The 21,888-nt window shown below is 31.8% G+C and overlaps 1 protein-coding gene across 2 annotated transcripts in view; it reads left to right on the top strand.

Moving 5' to 3' along the window:
* The first annotated feature begins 10,980 nt into the window (after window positions 1-10,980).
* Window positions 10,981-21,888, top strand: part of LOC140051034 (uncharacterized) — a 53,558-nt gene continuing 42,650 nt past the window's right edge. For both annotated transcript variants that reach the window (XM_072096102.1, XM_072096103.1), the window contains exons 1-2: window positions 10,981-11,013; window positions 19,305-19,402. In XM_072096102.1, coding sequence (XP_071952203.1) covers window positions 19,323-19,402 — 80 coding nt within the window. In that variant the 5' untranslated portion in view covers window positions 10,981-11,013; window positions 19,305-19,322. The remainder of the gene's footprint in view (window positions 11,014-19,304; window positions 19,403-21,888) is intronic.

Here is a 21,888-nt window from a genome sequence, read left to right as displayed (position 1 = left end):
GGGATCGCCGGGCGAAATAAAACTGTGTTAATAAACGTTGGGGAGCGCCCTCTATAGTTTTTGAGAAAAACATTTACCTGCTCGTGCGTGCTGCCGAAAATTTCTAGCGCCCTCGGGATCACAGGCTGGCCAAAAGTCTAGCGCCCTTGGACCACAGGCTGGCCAAAAAAGAACCACAGACTGACCGTGTGTTTCACGACCCCTGTGCTTATTTTTAACATCTGAGCAGTGCAGTCGTACCGTATTGTAGCTGCATGCGTCTGTATTACTATAGTATTAATAATCTATTTTATAATCGGATATAATCAGTAGTCATAATTTGACAATTGAGCACACTTGATATCTAAATCGTTAATAATTGATTAACCATAATATGCTCTTTCACAATATCGGAAAATAAAATTAGCAGAACTTCAGAAGTACACATTTTTACAATGATTGATTAACTGTTATTAGGCCTATTTAATAATTTTATCTATTGAAATATTATTAATGTATTAATCTTATAAAATGAATATATTTTTTAAATAAGATAATATACAGTCAGTAACATAAAATATAGTTCGGATATTAAAAGTTAAAGAAAATTAGAGATCACAACTTGAAGATAATAATGGATTAATGAATTCACCCAAAATAATTTTATAAAACCTTAAATTATACACAGTTCATCCTAATATATGCCTAAATATAACTTTAGTATATCATATACATTCAATTACTATGTACCTTTTGAAAATTAGTTTTGACATTTTTAGTCGGATGGAAACACGACTCTGTTGGTCGGTCGGTAAACACTAACTCAAATTTGAGAAGGCGACTGCAGCCATTGCCTTGTTTATTTTTAGGGTACCGTATATTTTCTAATAGTAACCCACACTCTAATAGTAACCCCCCTTCTAATAGTAACCCACCTTATAAGTCAATCTATAATTTATAATCTAAAATCGTCTTTGCACAGGGATATGCTCCCTCCTTGCCGCAAGCGAAAATGGTTGAAATCTTGAAGCGGCCTAAATGTAAAACCGACAAATATAAATGGTCTGCTGTACCTTATATTGTTGATCTGCTTAACTCTCAATAAAATGCACTGTTTTTTTAATGTTTTAAATAACTTTTTGATGTTTACGGGTTAAATATTTTCTTTTTTATGGAGCGACCATTTTTATTTGTTTTTCGTGATGGACATTCTGCATGTTATATAGGATTCTTATAAGTAAATAAATAAATGCATTTAAATTAATACTATTGTATATATTGCTAAAAATAAATTAAACCCTTGATAAAATATTTAAAATACTAGTGAACCTAATTAATGATACTTTGTACTGATAAAATGAATGAAAAATGATCTATTTTTTATGACATTGCAATATTGTTCTATTGGATAAATTTTAATGATGAATGATGATGAACTCATCGTGAATTAGTTTGACCGCGTAATTATAAATTATAAATTTGTTAAAAAACTCTTTATATCTTCCTAAGATAGAAATGTGGAACAATATCGTAATAGACTAAAGTTATAAAATTTACATTTCACGGTACATATCTGCGATAGATCAGGTAGAGATTTGTACCGAAGTTGTTCCATTGTGCTCACTTATGTCAGAATTAACCATAATGTGTAAATTATATCGATAATCTCTCAGATTGGATTGCCCACAATGCTTCATTTCGATGAATGACTTGCAAAAAAGATTTCACGTTGTTATTGTAAGCAAAGGTAGTTTATGATATAAATCAGGGAAGAGTTAAATTAACTCTTCCCTGATATAAATATAGCAACACAATTGATCCGCGTGGCCGTGACCACAATAGCAGCTAGACTATTGTTTCTCGAGATCATTCGACCGTTACTAAACTGACTGGTGGTGGTGAGTAAAGAAAAAGAATATATATCACAAGAATATACTTTGTACTGTTAACACTAAATAATCTTAACATAAGTAATCAACAGACAAGTAATCAATAAACCAATTTGGGATATTAAACATAACCAAGATTATTCCTTTTATCAACAAAAAGTTGAAGAAAAATTTAATGACTGGAATGTTAGTAACGAAAAGAATATCGATACTACATGGGATTTGTGGAAGGAAAAAATTATCGAGGCAGCCACTGAAGGTATCGGAATTAGACGTGTAAATAATAAAAACAAACCGTGGTTTGACAAAGAGATAGACGATGCCATCAAAAAAAGGAAAATTGCGTCGCGAGAACACAGAACATGGGTTAAAAATAATAAAATTACTAATAGGAACTGTACTGATAATAATAACACAAATAATAATATGAATTATGATAATGGCGTTACACTGTGGGAACATTATAAAGAGACACAGAAACATGTTAAGCAACTTGTTGCTCAGAAAATCACAGAAAAACGTGTTAGCAAATCTATTGAAATTGCAAACAAAGGTGGTAAATCTTGTAAAGACTTTTGGAAAGTGCTAAAAGGCAATACAAATAACAGTAAAAATATTCAATGTATTAAATCAAGAGACTCTGGTGAAAACATTGTCGAAAAAGGGAAAATGAATGAGGTTGTAAAAGATTACTGGGAAAATCTTGGCAAAGCCAATATGAATCTTAATGATTGCGGTACTTACCTTACAAGTCGTTTTGTTAATAATATTAGAAATCAAACAAAAACAAATTGTACATATGATAAAGATGTTGACGAAAATTGTTTGTATGATGTTAAGATAGATTATGATATTGTAAAAGAGGCTATACTAATGGCAAAGAATAATAAGTCACCAGGTCTAGATAATATAACAAATGAATTAATTAAGAATGGTGGCGACAAATTAATCAGATCTATATTAGACCTATTTTTACAAATTTTAAAACTAGAACAAATACCAAGCGAGTGGAATATTAGTGTAATTGTTCCTATTTACAAAAAAGGGGATCGCAATGATCTCAATAATTATCGAGGGATATCGTTAACCTCTTGTATATCCAAAATCTTTAATAGGATAGTTGCCAAAAATATCTCTCTCTATCTTGAAGACAATGCTATTCTTTCGGAAGTCCAGGGAGGCTTTCGACCTTCGTATAGATGCGAAGATCATATCTTTGTTTTAAAGAGTATAGCAACTTGTCGCTTACAACAGGGTAAGCATACATACATGGCCTTCTTGGACTTCCGAAAAGCATTTGATAGTGTATGATGGAGAGACGGCTTAATGAAATCAATTTGGAATACAGGAATAAGAGGAAAGGTATGGAGGATGATTGATAAGCTTTATGCTAATGTTAAAGGTAAAGTCTCCTCTGGTATAATTGATACAGATATTTTTGATATTGATCAAGGAGTAAAGCAAGGGTGCGTTTTATCACCTGTTTTATTTAGCATCTACATAAATGAGTTTACCAAAATGTTAAGATCCAAGGATATAGGTATTAGAGTAAATGATACATGAATGGGTAGCCTTTTTTGGGCTGATGATATTGTATTATTAGCTAACAATGAACTGGAAATGAAAAGAATGTTAGACCTTGCAGGAAATTTTGCTAAGGAATGGAAATTATGCTTTAATTTTGAAAAGTCAAATATACTGATAACTGGTAAACATGTTGATAAAGTAAGACAATGGAAATTAGGTAATGGCTTTATATCTGAAACTGAATCATATAAATATCTCGGTGTACATATTTCTCGTAAATTAAATGACCATATACAAATTGAGAATGTTATAAAAAAAGGTCAAAGATTATTAGCGTACGTTAAATCAATTATCAGTAGCTTTGATAACTTTAACAGAGTATATTATGGGGATACTCTGTGGAGATCGATAGTTCTCCCATCTATCAACTATGGTTGTTCAGTATGGTGCTTTTTAAGTAGAATAGATATAGATAGGAGATGTTACAAGGCTAAAAATAAGGGTTAATGGCCAATTAACCAGCTGGCTAAACGGTGACAGAGCTGTCGTTGTAGAAAAGCTAAAATTGCCTATACCAAGACAAATAATAATAAATGGTTTTAGAGCACGGGCTTTTCATGACGGTCAGGAAGTGAAATGCAACAAATGTACAAAGACTGGGCATTTAGCTTTTCAATGCAAAGCTGATATAATCTGTTTCAAGTGTCATTTACCAGGGCATACTAGGGACAGATGTAATGTTGAAGCGCATAATGTATCATCATCTGGTTCACCTGGTGCATACATTAATAAAGTTTGGGAATCGGTTTTTAACTTTGAAAACCCAAAAAATAGTAATGCTAACGATAACCACTACGGGAAAAGAGCTACGGTACAATCTGATACAGAAACACATGATGAAGTGTTTAGTATTGATGGAAGTAGTGAATCATCGGATGATGAAAATGCGCAGAAAGAAACAAGTGTGATCACTATAGAACAACACACAAACCAAAATGAGCAGGAAGATGATGACAGAGAGGAGCAGAGAGAAGAGCAGGAAGTGGACGAAAGAGAGGAGGAGGAAGTTGAAGAAGGAGAGGAACAAGAAGTACCGGGAAGAAAGTACCAGAAAGCTGAAGAAAGAGAGGAGCAGGAAGTTGGGGAAAGAGAGGAGCATGAACAGAAGAAGGTAACTGACTACTTTGAAAAAAGTATGCAAAAAAGTAAAAGTGTTAGCACAAACAAGAAAGCAGCGAGAGATCTGAAGGAACAGTCCGGAAATGAAGGCAGGACAGAAGAAAAAACAAAGAGTATTGAAAAAAAAAAATTTAAGAAAGAGAAACAAAAACAAGTAATTTAATCTTAATAATATGTATTCTAAATATTGTAATTTCCCTAGGAAGCTCTTTACTCTAATCTTATGAATTTACATTGTATGAAACTAAACTTTAGAGGAGCTAGAAATATAAATAAGCAACAAAAACTATTCTAATGGGTAAAAGATCAAAAAGCGGATATATGTCTGCTTCAGGAAACCCATCTAACAAATAAGATTATTAATAAATCAAACTTTGTTTGGGAAGGTGAAGCGATCCATAGTATAGGTAATTCACATAGTAGAGGAGTGTCGATACTATTACGAAAAGGTCTTGAATGCAAAATTGTTAAAAAGTTAACTGATATTGATGGAAGATATATATTTCTTAATTTAATGATAAATGAAAAGGAATTGGACATTATAAATATGTATGCTCCTAATGAAAGCAAAAATAGAAGTGCATTCTTTAGGACCATACACAAATGTTACAATGACTTTGATGGAGGGAAGGGTAATTCTATCATTCTAGGTGGAGATCTGAATTGCATCATGAATAGTGACATTGACCAAAAAGGTAGCGCAAATAGGTCTGATAAATCTGTTTTTACGATTAAAAACCTAATAAAAAATTTAAATTTAAATGATATTTGGAGATCCAAAAACATGAATAAGCGACAATTTACGTGGCGTAAGAGATTTAACAACATTTTCCGTAGGCTGGATTACTGGTTAATATCAGAAGATCTCTTTTCAAATGGAGATGTTTTAGCCTGTGACATTCGTCCAGCCATTCTCACAGACCACCAGGCGGTATCAATTAAAATAGATTTGCATGAAAAAATACGCGGTCCTGGTTTATGGATGTTCAACAATAGCTTTCTGAAAGATGAAACATTTACAAAATTAGTAATTAAAATAATTGATGTTTCAATACTAAAAAATAATAGAGAACCTGTAAGTGCAAGTTTGTTATGGGAGCTTGTAAAAACAAAAATAAAAGAATTTTCAATTGCATACGGAAAACAAAAAAATAAAAACCAGAATAAAAAGAAAGAAAAATTACAAAAACAAATAAAAAACTTAAATGAAACAATTATGAATACTCAAAATTGTGATATAACCATTGAAAATAAAATTGAAAACAAAAAAATAGAGCTTGAAAACATTTATAATGTAGAAGCAAAAGGCGCGCAAATTAGGTCCAGAGTAAAATGGATAGAGGAAGGCGAGCGGAATACAAAATACTTTCTTGGGTTAGAAAGATCCAAAAGTAAAAAGAAACACATAAAAATTTTAATTACTAAAGATGGGAGCTTAGCAACGAGCCCAATTGATATCTTAAAGGAACAAATACAACATTTCGAAGGTTTATACGCAAAAAATGTTATAAACCCTGGAAAAATTAATAAATACCTTTGTAATTCTACTATAAACAAGCTTTCAGAAATAGAAAAAGAAAATTGTGAAGGTTACGTCACTATTGATGAATGTAAAAAGGCCATTTCAATGATGGAAAAAAATAAAACACCTGGATCGGATGGTCTAAGTGTTGAATTTTATGTGTTCTTTTGGAATAATATTAAACATTTAATTTGCGATGCGTTAAATGAAAGTTATAATTCTCAAGAATTATCCTTTTCGCAAAAACGAGGTGTAATCACCCTTTTGTTCAAGGATGGAGAAAGAGAAAATTTGAATAATTGGCGTCCCATTACCCTCTTAAACACCGATTACAAAATTCTTGCACATGTATTAAGTAACAGACTTAAAATGGTTATTAAATCAATAGTAAGTTCAGACCAAAAAGGTTATATAAAAGGCCGTTTCGCTGGTGAAAACATTCGGTTAATAGAAGACCTGCTTTATTATACAGAGTGTAATGGTATCGAAGGGGCAATAATTACCGTAGATTTTAAGAAGGCTTTTGACTCTATTAGTAGAGATTTTATGTTCAATGTTCTAGAAAAGTTTAACTTTGGAATGTTCTTTTGTAACTGGGTAAAAGTATTATACAATAACGTTGAATGTGTCACAGTTAACAATGGTTGGGTTTCAAACAATTTTAAAATGGAAAGAGGTATTAGACAAGGTTGTCCTCTATCTGCTCTGTTATTCATTTTAGTGGTTGAAGTAATGGCATCTAGAATAAGAAACAAAGATGACTATAAGGGTATTAAACTTCCAAATAATGAAAATAACATAGAAGCTAGAATAAGCCAATTAGCCGATGATACTGTTTTGTATGTTGGTAATGACAAAAGTATTAAGTCAGCAGTCAGTGTAATTGAACGTTTTTGTGAAGTATCTGGAATGACACTAAATAAAAAAAAAACCAATGCTTTTTGGATTGGTAAATGGAAGAACAGAATAGATAGACCTTTAGAATTAAATTGGGTAAAACACCCGATCAAAATTTTAGGCATATATGTAGGATATAATACAGAAGAATGTACCAGAAAAAACTGGGATGTTAAATTAATAGAGCTAGAAAAGACTTTAAAACAATGGAATGCTAGAAATCTCTCAATTTTTGGTAGAATAATAATCCTGAAAATTCTTGCACTATCTAAATTAACATATGCTGCAAATATCACTGATGTTCCAAAATATGTATATACACAAGTTACAAATCTAATATATAATTTTATTTGGAACAATAAAAGGGAAAAGATAAAAAGAAAAACTCTAATTGGTGATGTTGAGATGGGAGGCATTAAAATGCCTGATTTTACTTTTCATGTTAACGCACTCATGTGTGGCTGGTTAAAAAGAATTATGAATGATGATGGTGCTAAATGGAAAAATATTCCAATGTATTATATTAAAAAAATATGTGATGTTAATGTTTTACTTAATATGTCATGTTATAACATTATTGATGTTAATTCTGATAAAATTCCACTGTTTTACAAAAATATGATAAAAGCCTACATAAATTATAACAGAATCTCTAAAAAAAACCCTGAAACTTATAACGATATAATGAATGAGCAACTGTGGGGAAACCATTACGTTAAACTAAAAAAAAATCGCTTTTCTACAAGCATTGGATTGACAGTGGCATTATCAGTATTAAAGACATTGTTAATAAGAACACTTTTTTAACATCAAACGAAATACTGGTGAAACTACAATGTAAAACAAACTGGTTAAATGAGTATTTGTGCATTATTAAGGCAATACCAATTCAATGGAAACGTATTATTAAGGAGGTAGATATTTTCAATTGTGATGATAATGATGAATTAGTTGGGACCAAGTATGAGATTAATACTACCAAACTAATATACTCATGGTTTGTGAAAGAATATTTCATTATTCCAATGTCACAACTAAAATGGGAAGAGTACTTCAATGATAACAACATTGATTGGAAAACTTCTTGGTTACGGAAAGTATGTAAAATGAAAGATAAGAAACTAGCACAATTCAATTATAAGATGTTACATAGAATACTGCCTACCAACAAACGGCTGTATCAGTGGAAAGTTAATGAAACACAAACGTGTGACAAATGTGGAGAAATTGAAAATGAAAATCATTTGTTTTTTAGTTGTAGATTTATTCAGAAATATTGGAGGAAAATGCTTAGTATCTTTGTAAGTTTAAATCACAATAATATATCATTTAAACAATTAATACTAGGAACGGGAGATAAGCTAATAGATTATATTTACACTTTTGCAGCATTTACTATTTATAGAATAAAAATGTTATCTGCACTAAATAAGCCAGTGGGTAAATCTTTATGGAATTCATTTAAAAGCAATATGTTATATAACATTGAATGTGAAACATATAACAATAAAGAAACAAGTATAGAAAAATGGGTAGCTTTAAGAAATAAGATTATGATAATATAATTTCTAATTTGATACGATTAACCGAAAAAGAATTACAGTGATACGGGTTACTGGTGGTACTGAGTTATTATTGTTTTTTTTTATCATGTATATAAATATATTGTATAATCCGGGTTGTAAAATGAAAACAAACAAATGAAAATGTGTGAACTATTTTAAAACGGGATAGATGACAATGATGATCCTGTCAAGTGTATAACAAAATATACGAAAATTAATGAAAAAAGGAGTAATACAGAATTCATATATGTAAAAATGTTACTTATGAACTGTAACGACATTTACAAGTTAAATAATACGATTTTATGTAATATGAGATAATATGAATGTGAATAAAAGTGGTGTTTTCGCCACAAAAGAGAGAAAAAAAAAGAATAGATATAGATAAACTAGAGCGTCTCCAGCTCCAAATGGCGCGTTATATCTTAAAAGCACCTCGAAATACACCTTGTGTCGCCTTATATGGAGAGCTTGGTTGGTCTCCAATTAACGAGATTCATAACGCTCTTCGTATGAAATACTTCCATAGAATTATAAAGATGGAAAACTATCGATGGCCAAAAATTATGTTTATTGGAATGCTACAACTTAATTGTGAATTTAAAGACTTAAGGTATAAGCTTCTATCTTGTATAAACGATATTCTCTTGAAGTGTAATTGTGAATCCAAAAATATTTTCACCACTCTCTCAAATTATAAAGAAGTCTACTTTCCAATTTCTGAAATCTTAAGAAAACTTAACTATATAATGATAGATGAATGGAGAATTGAATTACAAAATAAATCAAGTCTCCACATCTATGAAACATTAAAATCAAAACCTGGACTTGAAAATTACTTAATTGATAAAACTAATTTTGAAGGTGCTGCATTAAAATTTAAAGCTCGTTCAAATACTCTACCTTTGAATGATAGAACTGCAAATTGGAATATTGATAATAATAAAAAATGTAAATTGTGCGGTACAAATTCGGACGAAAACATCCATCATTTCATCCTTAATTGTCCAGCTTTAAATAATATACGTAATCAGGAATTATTTAATTTATATGTGGATATGTATAGAAATGGCAGCAAAGATATGTTTGATACTTTTTATACTTCTCCTGAAAATGACAAACTTAAATATATTTTGGGATACTCAGATAATTTAATTGATGAAGAGTGTGAAAATATTTTGGATAGTTTTTGTAAAAGATACCTAAAACAAGCATGGCAATTTCGAAATGATTCACTGAATTCCATGACTCAATAACTATGTTATCTACATTGCTACATTAAGTAAATTGAAAAAGTGGGGGGGGGGGGGGGGGGGAGTTGGGGGTTTTTCGTAATAAGCTATGTTTATCCGTTGATTTTATTTTATTTTATACACTTTTACTATATCTTGTTTTGTATTCATTGTGTAAAGTAATGATCTACTGTATGTATCGATGTAAATTGGGGGGGGGGGGGGGGTAGGATAGGGGTTGATAGTTGCTTTTGCCTTTTTTACTTTTCTGTTAATTGTTATATTTTATATTGTTGAAGGGTGCACCTTTGTGCTAAGTGTGCCACCGATCTAAAGGTGTAATTCCAAATAAATAAATAAATAAATAAATAAGAATGAGTAATCCGCGATTTACCCTGTAACAATAATATTGTCCATGTGGTAGGGCGCCGCCATAAGTGTGGATGTATCTGGGATGTATACAACTTTTTGTGACGGTTTCAATAATCAAAGGCTAGACCACCGGTAGTATTTTCATGATAAAAAATGTTATCAACTACATGCCAACATCATGTTAAATACTATTTGGATATTTAATTGTTCGTTTTATGCAATTTATTTAGTAAAAACTGCCGTATAAACAGTTTGCTTTATCAACCGGGCGCTACGATAGCGTGACCGGGCGTGTTGGTGTTTACGCGTTTTCACGAAGGATAGTTTAATAATATTCCTATATTTAACTTGTTTCTGGTAAAACAAATAAATGTTAATGATATTTAACATTTTGTCCTATTAATAACATGTATTTTATACTAATTTATATCATAAAAACAATACTTAATTTACCGGGCGTAGAGTAGTACACGGCAATGGTAAAGAATAGGCCGTGCTGAGTAACGATTTGTTGATTTTTGGTGTTGCTGTGTTAAGCCTTTTTTGTGAACTAACTTAGCATGTTAGTAAATAATTGTCTGTAAAAGTGAATGTACACTAGTTTGTTAATAAATATGCATTCTAAGATAGTTTACAATTGCAAAAACTATTATCATAATTCTATTTAATGTGACATGTATAATATCTATTAAATGAAGTCTTATTTAGTATGTATACATCCGCCCTTATGAGGGCGGGCATCACTCTCTGGAGCTCTCTGTTACAAATTTCTCATGCAAAAATCGCGGAATACTCATTCTTGTTATATAATTATAATTATTCTTTGGTAAAGAGTTGTACGAGACAGATAGGTAAGTCCAGAAATTGTACTCTTGCACGTAAATTTCATGATAAATGGTACCTAGATTGTTCGCCTGAAATGTCACTCCATAGTGTGTGCTAGCAAACTAGTCTGGGAGCCCAGAAGGTTTTCTTTAGCAATGTTAGTACCTACAAAAGGTTTGAGGTGTGGAGTATGTAGATATTATGGGGTATGGTTGGGGGTTAGATCCATCTCGGCTGCCAGATTAAAAAGCCGAATTGTATGGCACGCCACCGATGCTTGTATTGCGAGTAATTAAAATGTAATGCAGCGCATACGCACGTATTCTACATGTATACTAATTAATAAATTCATTAATTAACTTTTAATTATTGTTTTAACCCATTGACCCCTAAGTTTATTTTGCTCCCCTGGGACCCAAAAAGCATATGTCATATAATTAACCCTAACTTTTTTTCTAAACACAGACATTAAAAAAATTAAAAAACAAAAATAATTCAAAGGACATTTTATTTCCAAATATGTTATCAAATTTGTGTTACAACTTATTTTGGCGGAGTATGGATTATGCAAATTTTAGAAATATTTTAGGAAAATTATTAAAAATTTGTAATTTATCTTTGACTACCAAATGCACAAAAATTAATAAATATTTCATAATAAAACTCATCTCTTCATCAGAACCTATTTCTTCTCTTCAAAATAAGACCAAACTTGACCATTATGAATGACCGGTTTCGAAATTATGAAGAAATTAGTAGACTGACTCATCCGACGATGACCATATGGGGCCTAGGCCTATCGGGAGCCGCCCCGAGAGCGTCCTCGCCGCTGTTTGTTCACCGGGAATGTTAAAAAAAACATCCCGAAAGCGACTTGGAATTCGCGATTCCCACGCGCACCGGCATCCCTCGGGAGCTTAGTCCGCTGTTTTAGACGTGTAGCTTGCAGAAAATTTGACGAAAATGCGTCGAAAACTTATGAAATTAAAACAAGTTTGGTATCAAAATGTTTGTCAAAAGTTATGCTTCAATAAACTGACCTTTGCGCAGAATTTGAACAAATATTTCATACCCATAATGCATCTGACATGTCAGGGTTCATATTACAATCAAAGGTAAACAATATGGCGCGGCCCTCGTGAGGACATCTTCACGACTTTTCTCCGGTAGAAAAATCACATTTTTACATGGAAATATGACGATTTAGACACTGTAACTGATACATAATCTTTATTTATTATACATTTATTGTATACAAGCTTCAAAATAGTGATTATTAGAAATAAAGATGGATTTTAGACGATTTTACGTTGTATGTTTAGGCCTAGATTCATTCAACGCGCCTGTCGCGTTTCGAACAGCGTGCTTCGAAAAACGGTTATATTTTCGAATTTTATTTTCAAACTAACTTCAACAATTGTTTTTATATATTTAGAAGCATATTTTTTAAAAAAAAGTTGTGAGTATTTTGTATAATTTGTTGTTACGATTCATGCACAGCAAACTGCGCATGTAAATTCGATTTACTCTTTTTTTTGTTGAAAATTTGTTTACAATGACCTTGACTTTTAACCTTTTGAGTGCTTTAAGCGCTTATCGTGGTGCTTTTTTTCTAAATTTTTCAGATTAATAAATTAGTAGTTAGTAGTGATATCAATCAATATCAATATATTTTACTATTCGATTTATTTTATATCTAAAGCTGGCTAACTTTAAAAAAATATTATTTGTGATACCCCTAAAGGTGTCAGATGAAATCGGTCGCGCTTGAAATCGGTCGCGCTTGAAATCGGTCGCGATAAAATCAACATCCGGTATTTTGTATGGAGCGCCGCTAGATACGCTTTTTATCATATTAGTTACGTTTGATATCGGTTAATCACAGTTAATTATGAAACTCGTTCTATACCAGCTTAGGGGTGGCTTAGGAGGTTTATGCAATAAAGGAAGATGATGCATGGATGATGATTTTTGCATTCGATATCCGCCACTTTGAAGTGAGCAGCATGGTTTTGGGATAATAATAAAATATGTAGATACTATGCCGTTATAAATCAATCTACCGGCCCTACAGTAGGACTATGATGTACAATTAATGATAGATGTGAGAATAATGTATGGATAATAAGGTGGACACGATTCTCAAAGAGGTAATCTGTACTGATATTTAAACATTTAGATTTACGAACAGCGTATGAATGTGAGACACTAACTTGCACTTAATTATTTACATTAAATGATTATTATAAATGAAGAAATAAAAGATTTTTCAAATTAAAATCTATAGTATCGTCGACGTATATACGTAAATTATGTATAAATCCTACTGTCAAATTATAGAAACAGTGCTCATATTCGGAACATGATCTCATAATAGCGTCGAGCATAGCTCATTGGATTGTTTCACAAAAACACGTGCAAGAAGCCTCCTATAGACGTTTCAAACGTATGGTTATTAGTAATAGACGTCATCTTTACCTGGCCATGGACAACGATCGTACGTGTTTTGTCCATGATTTGACACACTAACAAGTGCATTTTTTTTAAAAAGGGGAAACCCCGTCACCAAAATAACGTATTGTTATGGGAAACAGCTGCACGATCATAGAAGGCGCATCTCCAATATGGCTTATTCGGGGGTTTATTTCAGTAACTCGCATATAATGATCATTTTATTAAAAACTATTTTAAACATTAGAAATAAAATATACACGTGATGTGCCTCAACAATAATCATTATAAACTTAATATTATCCTACATTACGGATATAAATAAAATACAGTAGAAATAAAAATAAGGTGATCGAATAGTATGTTGTTAACGACACAGATATGATATAATCTGCCACAGTATGCATAAGTATAAAAATAATCTTTATATCTCATTTACATACTATCAAATCTTTATACAGTATTGCATTAAATAATTTACGTATGGTATTGCCGAATCTTAATATCTCATTTACATACTATCAAATCTTTATACAGTATATTGCATTAAATAATTTACGTACGGTAATTGCCGAATCTTAATATCTCATTTACATACTATCAAATCTTTATACAGTATTGCATTAATAATTTACGTACGGTATTGCCGAATCTTTATATCTCATTTACATACTATCGAATCTTTATGCAGTATTGCATTAATAATTTACGTACGGTATTGCCGAATCTTAATATCTCATTTACATACTATCGAATCTTTATACAGTATTGCATTAATAATTTACGTACGGTATTGCCGAATCTTTATATCTCATTTACATACTATCGAATCTTTATGCAGTATTGCATTAATAATTTACGTACGGTATTGCCGAATCTTAATATCTCATTTACATACTATCGAATCTTTATACAGTATTGCATTAATAATTTACGTACGGTATTGCCGAATCTTTATATCTCATTTACATACTATCGAATCTTTCTACAGTATTGCATTATATATCTAAGATTACAAAACAACGACAATCAAAGCGCACAGGGCGTTCCATACAGATTACCGTTATTGAACTAGCAGCCGCTTTGGTTGGCGGCCGCTTCGACTGTAATTCCACGTCGTCACTATTACAATATCATACAGTAACAGGCACTTTTGGCGCTCCATACAATATCGCGTTCTGTAACCGGCGGCCGAGGTTGTCGGCGGCCGAGATGGACCTAAGCCATGGTTGGGACCCAGAAATGGCAATTCTCAAGTGACGGGTCCTGTTCAATTTTAAGTGGGAACCACCCAAATTACCCCTATATTGGATTTAATTAGCATACCGAGTACAAACCAATTCTAAAGTGTTCTCTGACCTACCAGGAATCAATATCCATAATTCTTAAGAAGTGACCATTCCTGTGCTAAATTTACATTTAGACATTTAATTAGCATTTATTCACATCACATTATACTTATGAACATACTGATTAAGGATTCACCATTCTTAAGTTTAAAATCCAGGGCCAAAGCCACTTAAGAATGGGTCAAAGATGAAAATAATTAAATTCAATTTTAATTAATATTTTAAGTACTGTACATCGACCAAACCAATTTAAAAATGTTCTTTGACCTATCAGGAATCAAAATGATAAATCTGTAATTCTTAAATGACCATTCCTGTGCTAAATTAACTTAAGAATGCCCTTAATTAGTGATAATTAGACATTTAATTAGTATTTTGAGTACGTCAACAAAATTCACACTACACATACTTTTGAACATACTGATTAAGGATTCATCATTCTTAAGTTTGAAATCTAGGGCCAAAGCCACTTTAAGAATGTGTCAAAACCGCTTAGAGAGTCTCTGACTGACTGCTGCATGTCCTGGCAGCGATTTTTTTTGTGTACATAAGTTGAGGATCTCTTATGAAACGTCACAAAATAAACATGAATAATTCATCAGTTAAATTTGTTGTTCCGTGTGCACCCAAGCGTATAGCAACAAGTGATTACAACTGCGATACTATCTCCGCTGTGGTTGCGGCGTGCGATATAAAAGAATAGCGGCATTTTGTGTGGATTGTCGAAATAATCAGCCTTTAGAATTACGTGTTAAAATTATAGTTTATATTAATACTATTAAGCCTAATTATTAGTCTATTGTAATCTATTCTAGTAGTCTGTGTGTGACGTGTGTGTGTGTTAGGTTACTCCATGGTATGACACAGTTTGAGTATTAAGTCAGCAAAATTAATCAATTACATTACACAAAAATACAGTATGTACATTTTTTATTCTTTTTATTCTTATTCTTTCATGTCATGTGTTCATATACGCGCATTTTTAAAATAGCAGAAATAAAAAATTACAGTACACAAATTATACACATTCTCATAGGTCTAAGCTTTCTTTGTCCAATTACGGTACTACTAATTTGCCTCGACACATTTTGCATAGTGGTGTGTGAAGAAGTGTGCGCGAAGGCAATCATGTAAATTGACCTAGAATCCTAGGCCTAGAAAGACTTGTATCGCAGTTGTAATCACTTGTTGCTATACGCTTGGGTGCACACAGAACAACAAATTTAACTGATGAATTATTCATGTTTATTTTGTGACGTTTCATGAGGGGTCCCCAACTTATGTACGAAAAAAAAAAATCGCTTCCTGGCATGTATTGAAATTCTTTGAATGAGGTTAAATAAACACTCTTTTTATTTAATACATGTAATATCATATTTGATTGAATTTTACAATGTTGATATATACAAAATATATTACTAAAAACTGTAATTTAAAGTTCATACAATTGCCTACTTCGTTCATGGCTAAAAACTATTATTTTTGGCGATGTTTATATATGTATATTGTATATATTTCGAAAAGTACAAGTCAGATTTTCATAATTCTTTCTTTATTTTAATATTGATTCAAAATATTAACAGGCAATATGTGCTATTAGGGAGTTTTCGCAATCTTACGAATACAAAAACGGATACGTCACGCACACGTACAGGTATTCGTTTTTCGTAAGCCAGTAAAAATCTGTTTCGCATGGCAACGAAATATTGAGAGCGCCGTCCAAAATTTGAGCGAAGTGCAGGTACGTGTTGCTTGGCTGCCTAGGCCTAGCGTAACATCAAAGCGAGTGAGGACTTTAAGAACTGCTATTTATCAAAATTGACCTGGCATTTTAGTAAATTACTTAAATAGTAAATTACTTTCACTAAAAGTAGGTATCCCAATGAAAGCGCACAATCTATGTATAAGTGTGTTTATAATTAAAATTAATGAATTAGTTGCCGAGAAAATGCGATTTTAAAACGGTTCTAAAATCCAGTTGAGCCGATTTCCGCGCGTTGAAAACCTCATCGGAAAATCCCCATCAGTTTTCAAAACACGATCGCACGATTACCATTGGAGCTAGCGGATTAATTTTTGTAGTATGTTATCAGGCTTTAAATAAGCTTTAATTTGATACGAAAATCGTCTTCTATAAATAGGTTTTTCGTAACGAAAAGTCAATTTTTGTGACAAAAATCCAATTTTGATTCACCGTTTATGGAAAAATATTATGGATTTTGGTATTAAATTATAGCTAAATCTACATTGAAATCGATAAAACATAGTTTACAAACGTATTGTGCATGGTAATTGTGCGAACTACATTTTAAAATGGTGCATGAGGCGTAAATCCCGTTCAAAATTTTAAAGATCCAACCATTATAATCCGGTGAATATTGTAGTGAGTAAAATATTGTACTCTAAAATACGCGCGTGTTTGTTGTGGCGTTTTCCGTTAAATACATTAATGCACCCTATCAGCGAATGGTACGTTCCATATTTTGAACACGTTGTTTAGTTTTCCTCGCTCGAGGTCGACCGGCTCGACGCGAGATGTGTGACAGCAGCAATGTCGGAGATTGACATGTCCTTTTCCGTCGTAGAATATCTGGTTTTACACATTAATTTAACAACTTAAAATTGATGTAATGTGCGGAAGATTTATTATGCAAGTATACAATGCAAATGCGTTAGGTTAAAATGTACCGAAGACATTTATTAAGCTAATTTACCAACGTTACATTTGAATCTGTATACGGCGGTCGAAAGTCATTAACTGCGACCGAAATACTTTAACGGTCGCGACTACTGATCGCGAGTAAGCCGTGACTTGGCCTAAACTTTAGCTCCGTATTTCAATTTAATAACGTAATAATACGAAAAGAAAACAATTTTTATAATGTTATATATACTATTCAGGTAAACAATTAATTGTTTTAATTAACATTGATTATTTTAAATGAGTTTATTTTGACCCATATTGTGCGTTTGCCTTAAAAGAGCATATCTTACTTAGCAGCCCGGCTTAGATTTGGTGTCATAATCATACGGGCCTAAAATCTTGTTTTACGTATTCAAAAGTTATATATAATAGTATTTATGATTGAAATTATAAATATAAAGTATATTAAAATATTCTAATAATTATACTTACCGAAAATTAGTGTAAAAGAAAGGAAACAGTACACACCGTTTTTAACATACTTTTTCATTTTTTTTTTTTATAATTTTAAATTTCACCATTAAAAATTTTTTTTTTTTCATATACACATCTAAAATATATTTATTAATGAAATATACACTACATTCTAACAAGTACAAAAAAAATTAAATGAATTAGTACAGTAGTTCAAAAGTTACAGATCATTGAAAAATTGCAGTTTTTTCATTTTTTAGGGAATTCCAGCAAAAATGGGTGCTAAATGCTTTCCTACCACTTTGCGGACCAATAATTTAAAAAATAGGTTTCGTTGAGGCTCCAAAAAAAATAGAGTTGTACAACTCTGTGATATCTATAGGTTTAACAAAATTCAAAACTTTTAACTAATTATTGTAAAAGTTATAACCTTTTAAAAATGCTTCCAATTTCAACTGCAAAAAACACCATTTTTAGGCAAAAAATCGTATATTTTTTTACCACTTTAAATAACCATAACTTTAGAACGGGTAATCGGATTTCAATCATTTAAATTGCAAAATGCTAATTACATTAAGTTCTTTATGGTTAACTGAAAGAAAAAGTAAAAAAATTAATTTGAATTTTTTCATTGGGATACCTACTAAAAGTATAATTATATTATAATCATGAATCATTCCTGATTCAAATGCAAAATGTGCAAAATAGATCAAAAACTATACTCGTTTTGTAGTCACGAATATGACTGGTGATATTCGTCAACACGAATACGCTTTACGAATATGAAATGGGGATCAGCTCAAAAGTTTCACAAATGTGTGACGTATCCGTTTTCGTTATCATATTCGTAAGGTTGCGAAAACTCCCTAATTAACTTTTAATGTTGCATCGTTATCCCTAGGTAGTGGGCCTATATACTAGTAATGTGTGTGAGCCAAGTCATAGGCTACTGTATATTTACACAAAATGTTTACTACTGTTAAACAAAAATAATAAATCATTATATCTGAAAAAAAACAATGATTAAATGTTAGTCAAAAAGTCGAGCAGCATTTTTTGTAAGAAATATTTCTTGTTTTAAACAAACATACCTAGTGGGTTGTACACTACAGTCTACATAATTCAATCACTTTTATGTAGGTTCAATATGGTTTGCTATGTTTTTTTTAGAGGTTTGCTGGATTTAGCAATACCTTGCCACAGCCTCCAATCAATGTGAGGTCTGTGGCTCATGTCTGGTCTGGGTCCCCCTTATTTCAGCATGCTGATCCGCCTCTGCATGGTGATTGAACAGTGTTTAATATTTAATATTACTAATGTGGTTTTTGTAGGGTTCAATAAATAAAGAGATGTTTCTTCAGATCATAAAGAATAAATGTTAATGCAAATGTTTTTCCAGAACTTGCTGTACAGTAGTATGGATCAATTAGGAGTTCTGACGGGACCATACACTATTAAATCCATGAAACCTTGTGACCTGAACTCAAGTACAAGGAAGTAAGTATTCTGAACTCTTTTATTTATCTCTCTTTTTATTATACATAAAATAAAATGTGTACGGTAGTTTATGAGGAACTACAATAGCAGCTATATTTTTCAAAAATGTCTTAGCTGAGCCCCAACCATGGTGTGCTGGTCCTGTAAACTTATAATTTTGTACAATTTCTGGGGACCAAGCAGTGTACAATCAACCAAGCAGTGTACAATCAACCAAGCAGTGTACAATCAACCAAGCAGTGTACAATCAACCAAGCAGTGTACAATCAACCAAGCAGTGTACAATCAACCAAGCAGTGTACAATCAACCAAGCAGTGTACAATCAACCAAGCAGTGTACAATCAACCAAGCAGTGTACAATCAACCAAGCAGTGTACAATCAACCAAGCAGTGTACAATCAACCAAGCAGTGTACAATCAACCAAGCAGTGTACAATCAACCAAGCAGTGTACAATCAACCAAGCAGTGTACAATCAACCAAGCAGTGTACAATCAACCAAGCAGTGTACAATCAACCAAGCAGTGTACAATCAACCAAGCAGTGTACAATCAACCAAGCAGTGTACAATCAACCAAGCAGTGTACAATCAACCAAGCAGTGTACAATCAACCAAGCAGTGTACAATCAACCAAGCAGTGTACAATCAACCAAGCAGTGTACAATCAACCAAGCAGTGTACAATCAACCAAGCAGTGTACAATCAACCAAGCAGTGTACAATCAACCAAGCAGTGTACAATCAACCAAGCAGTGTACAATCAACCAAGCAGTGTACAATCAACCAAGCAGTGTACAATCAACAGTTTTAAAGATATATTGTCCACCTGAAAAATATTTTTTTAAATTTGTTTTTAATGTCACATAACAGTTATTCACGTTAACCAAACAATTATTTACCTGAAAAAAGCAAAAAATACTGTTTTTTGGGTTATAATTAAACATTTCTTTTCTCTTTTATACGTGAAGAAACATTATTTTTTTGTTACAGAAGTGATTAACTTTTGTATTTGAAGTAAAATACAACAAGAATTCATACTTTGATATGTCATAATTGTGCAATTGAATTTGAAAAACAAAAAATACTGAATCTGTAAAAGATGATGTGCTTATTAAAAAATTTAAATAAAAATGATGTCTAAATAATATTACTTTATTATACTAAACAGACTCAATTTCTGTCACTTTAGTTTATTTTATTGCTAAGGTCAAGTCTGGGGGTCAATTCATCAAGCCTACTGTAGATGCTTCAAGTGTGTGAACAAATTTTATCCTATTACAAACAAAACCTTTACTATTATATTGACTGTTTTGATAATAATTCAATGATTACCTGACAGTGAATTACAATATTTTAATAGGATCCTATTTTTGGCCATTTTGCGCACTTTGTGACAAAAGCACCAAACTTGGCAGAAAGTCTTTGTTTATGTAGAGCATCTTGTGTATATGTTTGTCTTGTGAATGGGATTGCCACCTTTGAGAAGGATAGTGAATGATTTCACTTGTGGTTATCCTTGGCAATTCGCCTAAAATGAGAAAAAATAAATAAATAACAATTGAGAAGTGGTGCCCAAAAATTTGAACAATTTTTAAAAATATTATTATGTAGCTATGTGAAAATTAAAAAAAACTATAAATTACATAAATTTGGTATCAAATTAAAGCTAATGACATGTGCAATACCACTACCATAAGGAAAATATAATTTCACAATATAATGACGTCATCAAGGCCACACGCATTATATGTTACCTATTAAACTTTGTGGGAAAATTTAAGAAATCAAATTAATATGGCAAGTTTGGTCTTAGATTAAAGCTTATGGCATGTACAAAACCACGGAACTATATAAAATATAATTTGAACAATACAATGATGCCATTACTTAAGCCACACCCATTATATAAATATATTACATAACTTTGTGAAAAATGAAACGGCAGTCACAATAAATATAGTCTAGGACCTGGGTCAGATTTGTATGCATTTAATTTAGGAGAGAATATCTCAACTGTTATAGGATAATTTGACCCCAACGAAAACCATGGAATGTGTGCCAAATTCGTTATCCGGGACGAACATGCCCAAAATCAGGGTCAAAGGTTAAAAATGTGTGGTTCTTATATCTCGACAACCACTTGTCGTACAGATTTGCTTTTGGTGTCACATTGTTCAGAATATACATATTTATATTCATACTAACACAACCTTTAGCGAAAAAATGACCGGAAATGCTTTTACTGACCTTTGGTCATTTTTGGGTTAAATTATTCTTTAAAATGCCAATGGACAAACTGTATGGTATCAAATGAAAGCATACACAATATGCTACCTATTGCTATCCAACTTGTATTGAAAATGTTTAATTATGAAGCTAATTGTATGGAAAATGTGCATATTTTGATTATTTTTATACAAAAAATGAATATTTGGTAGCGTAATTATTATGTTTATTTATATAATATTAAATAATTTAAGTGTTTG

Source organism: Antedon mediterranea, chromosome 6 (assembly GCF_964355755.1).
Source record: "Antedon mediterranea chromosome 6, ecAntMedi1.1, whole genome shotgun sequence".
Taxonomy (NCBI): Eukaryota; Metazoa; Echinodermata; class Crinoidea; order Comatulida; family Antedonidae; genus Antedon; species Antedon mediterranea.
Note: the sequence above shows the minus strand (reverse complement) of the source record. Positions and strands in the feature narration are given on the sequence as shown.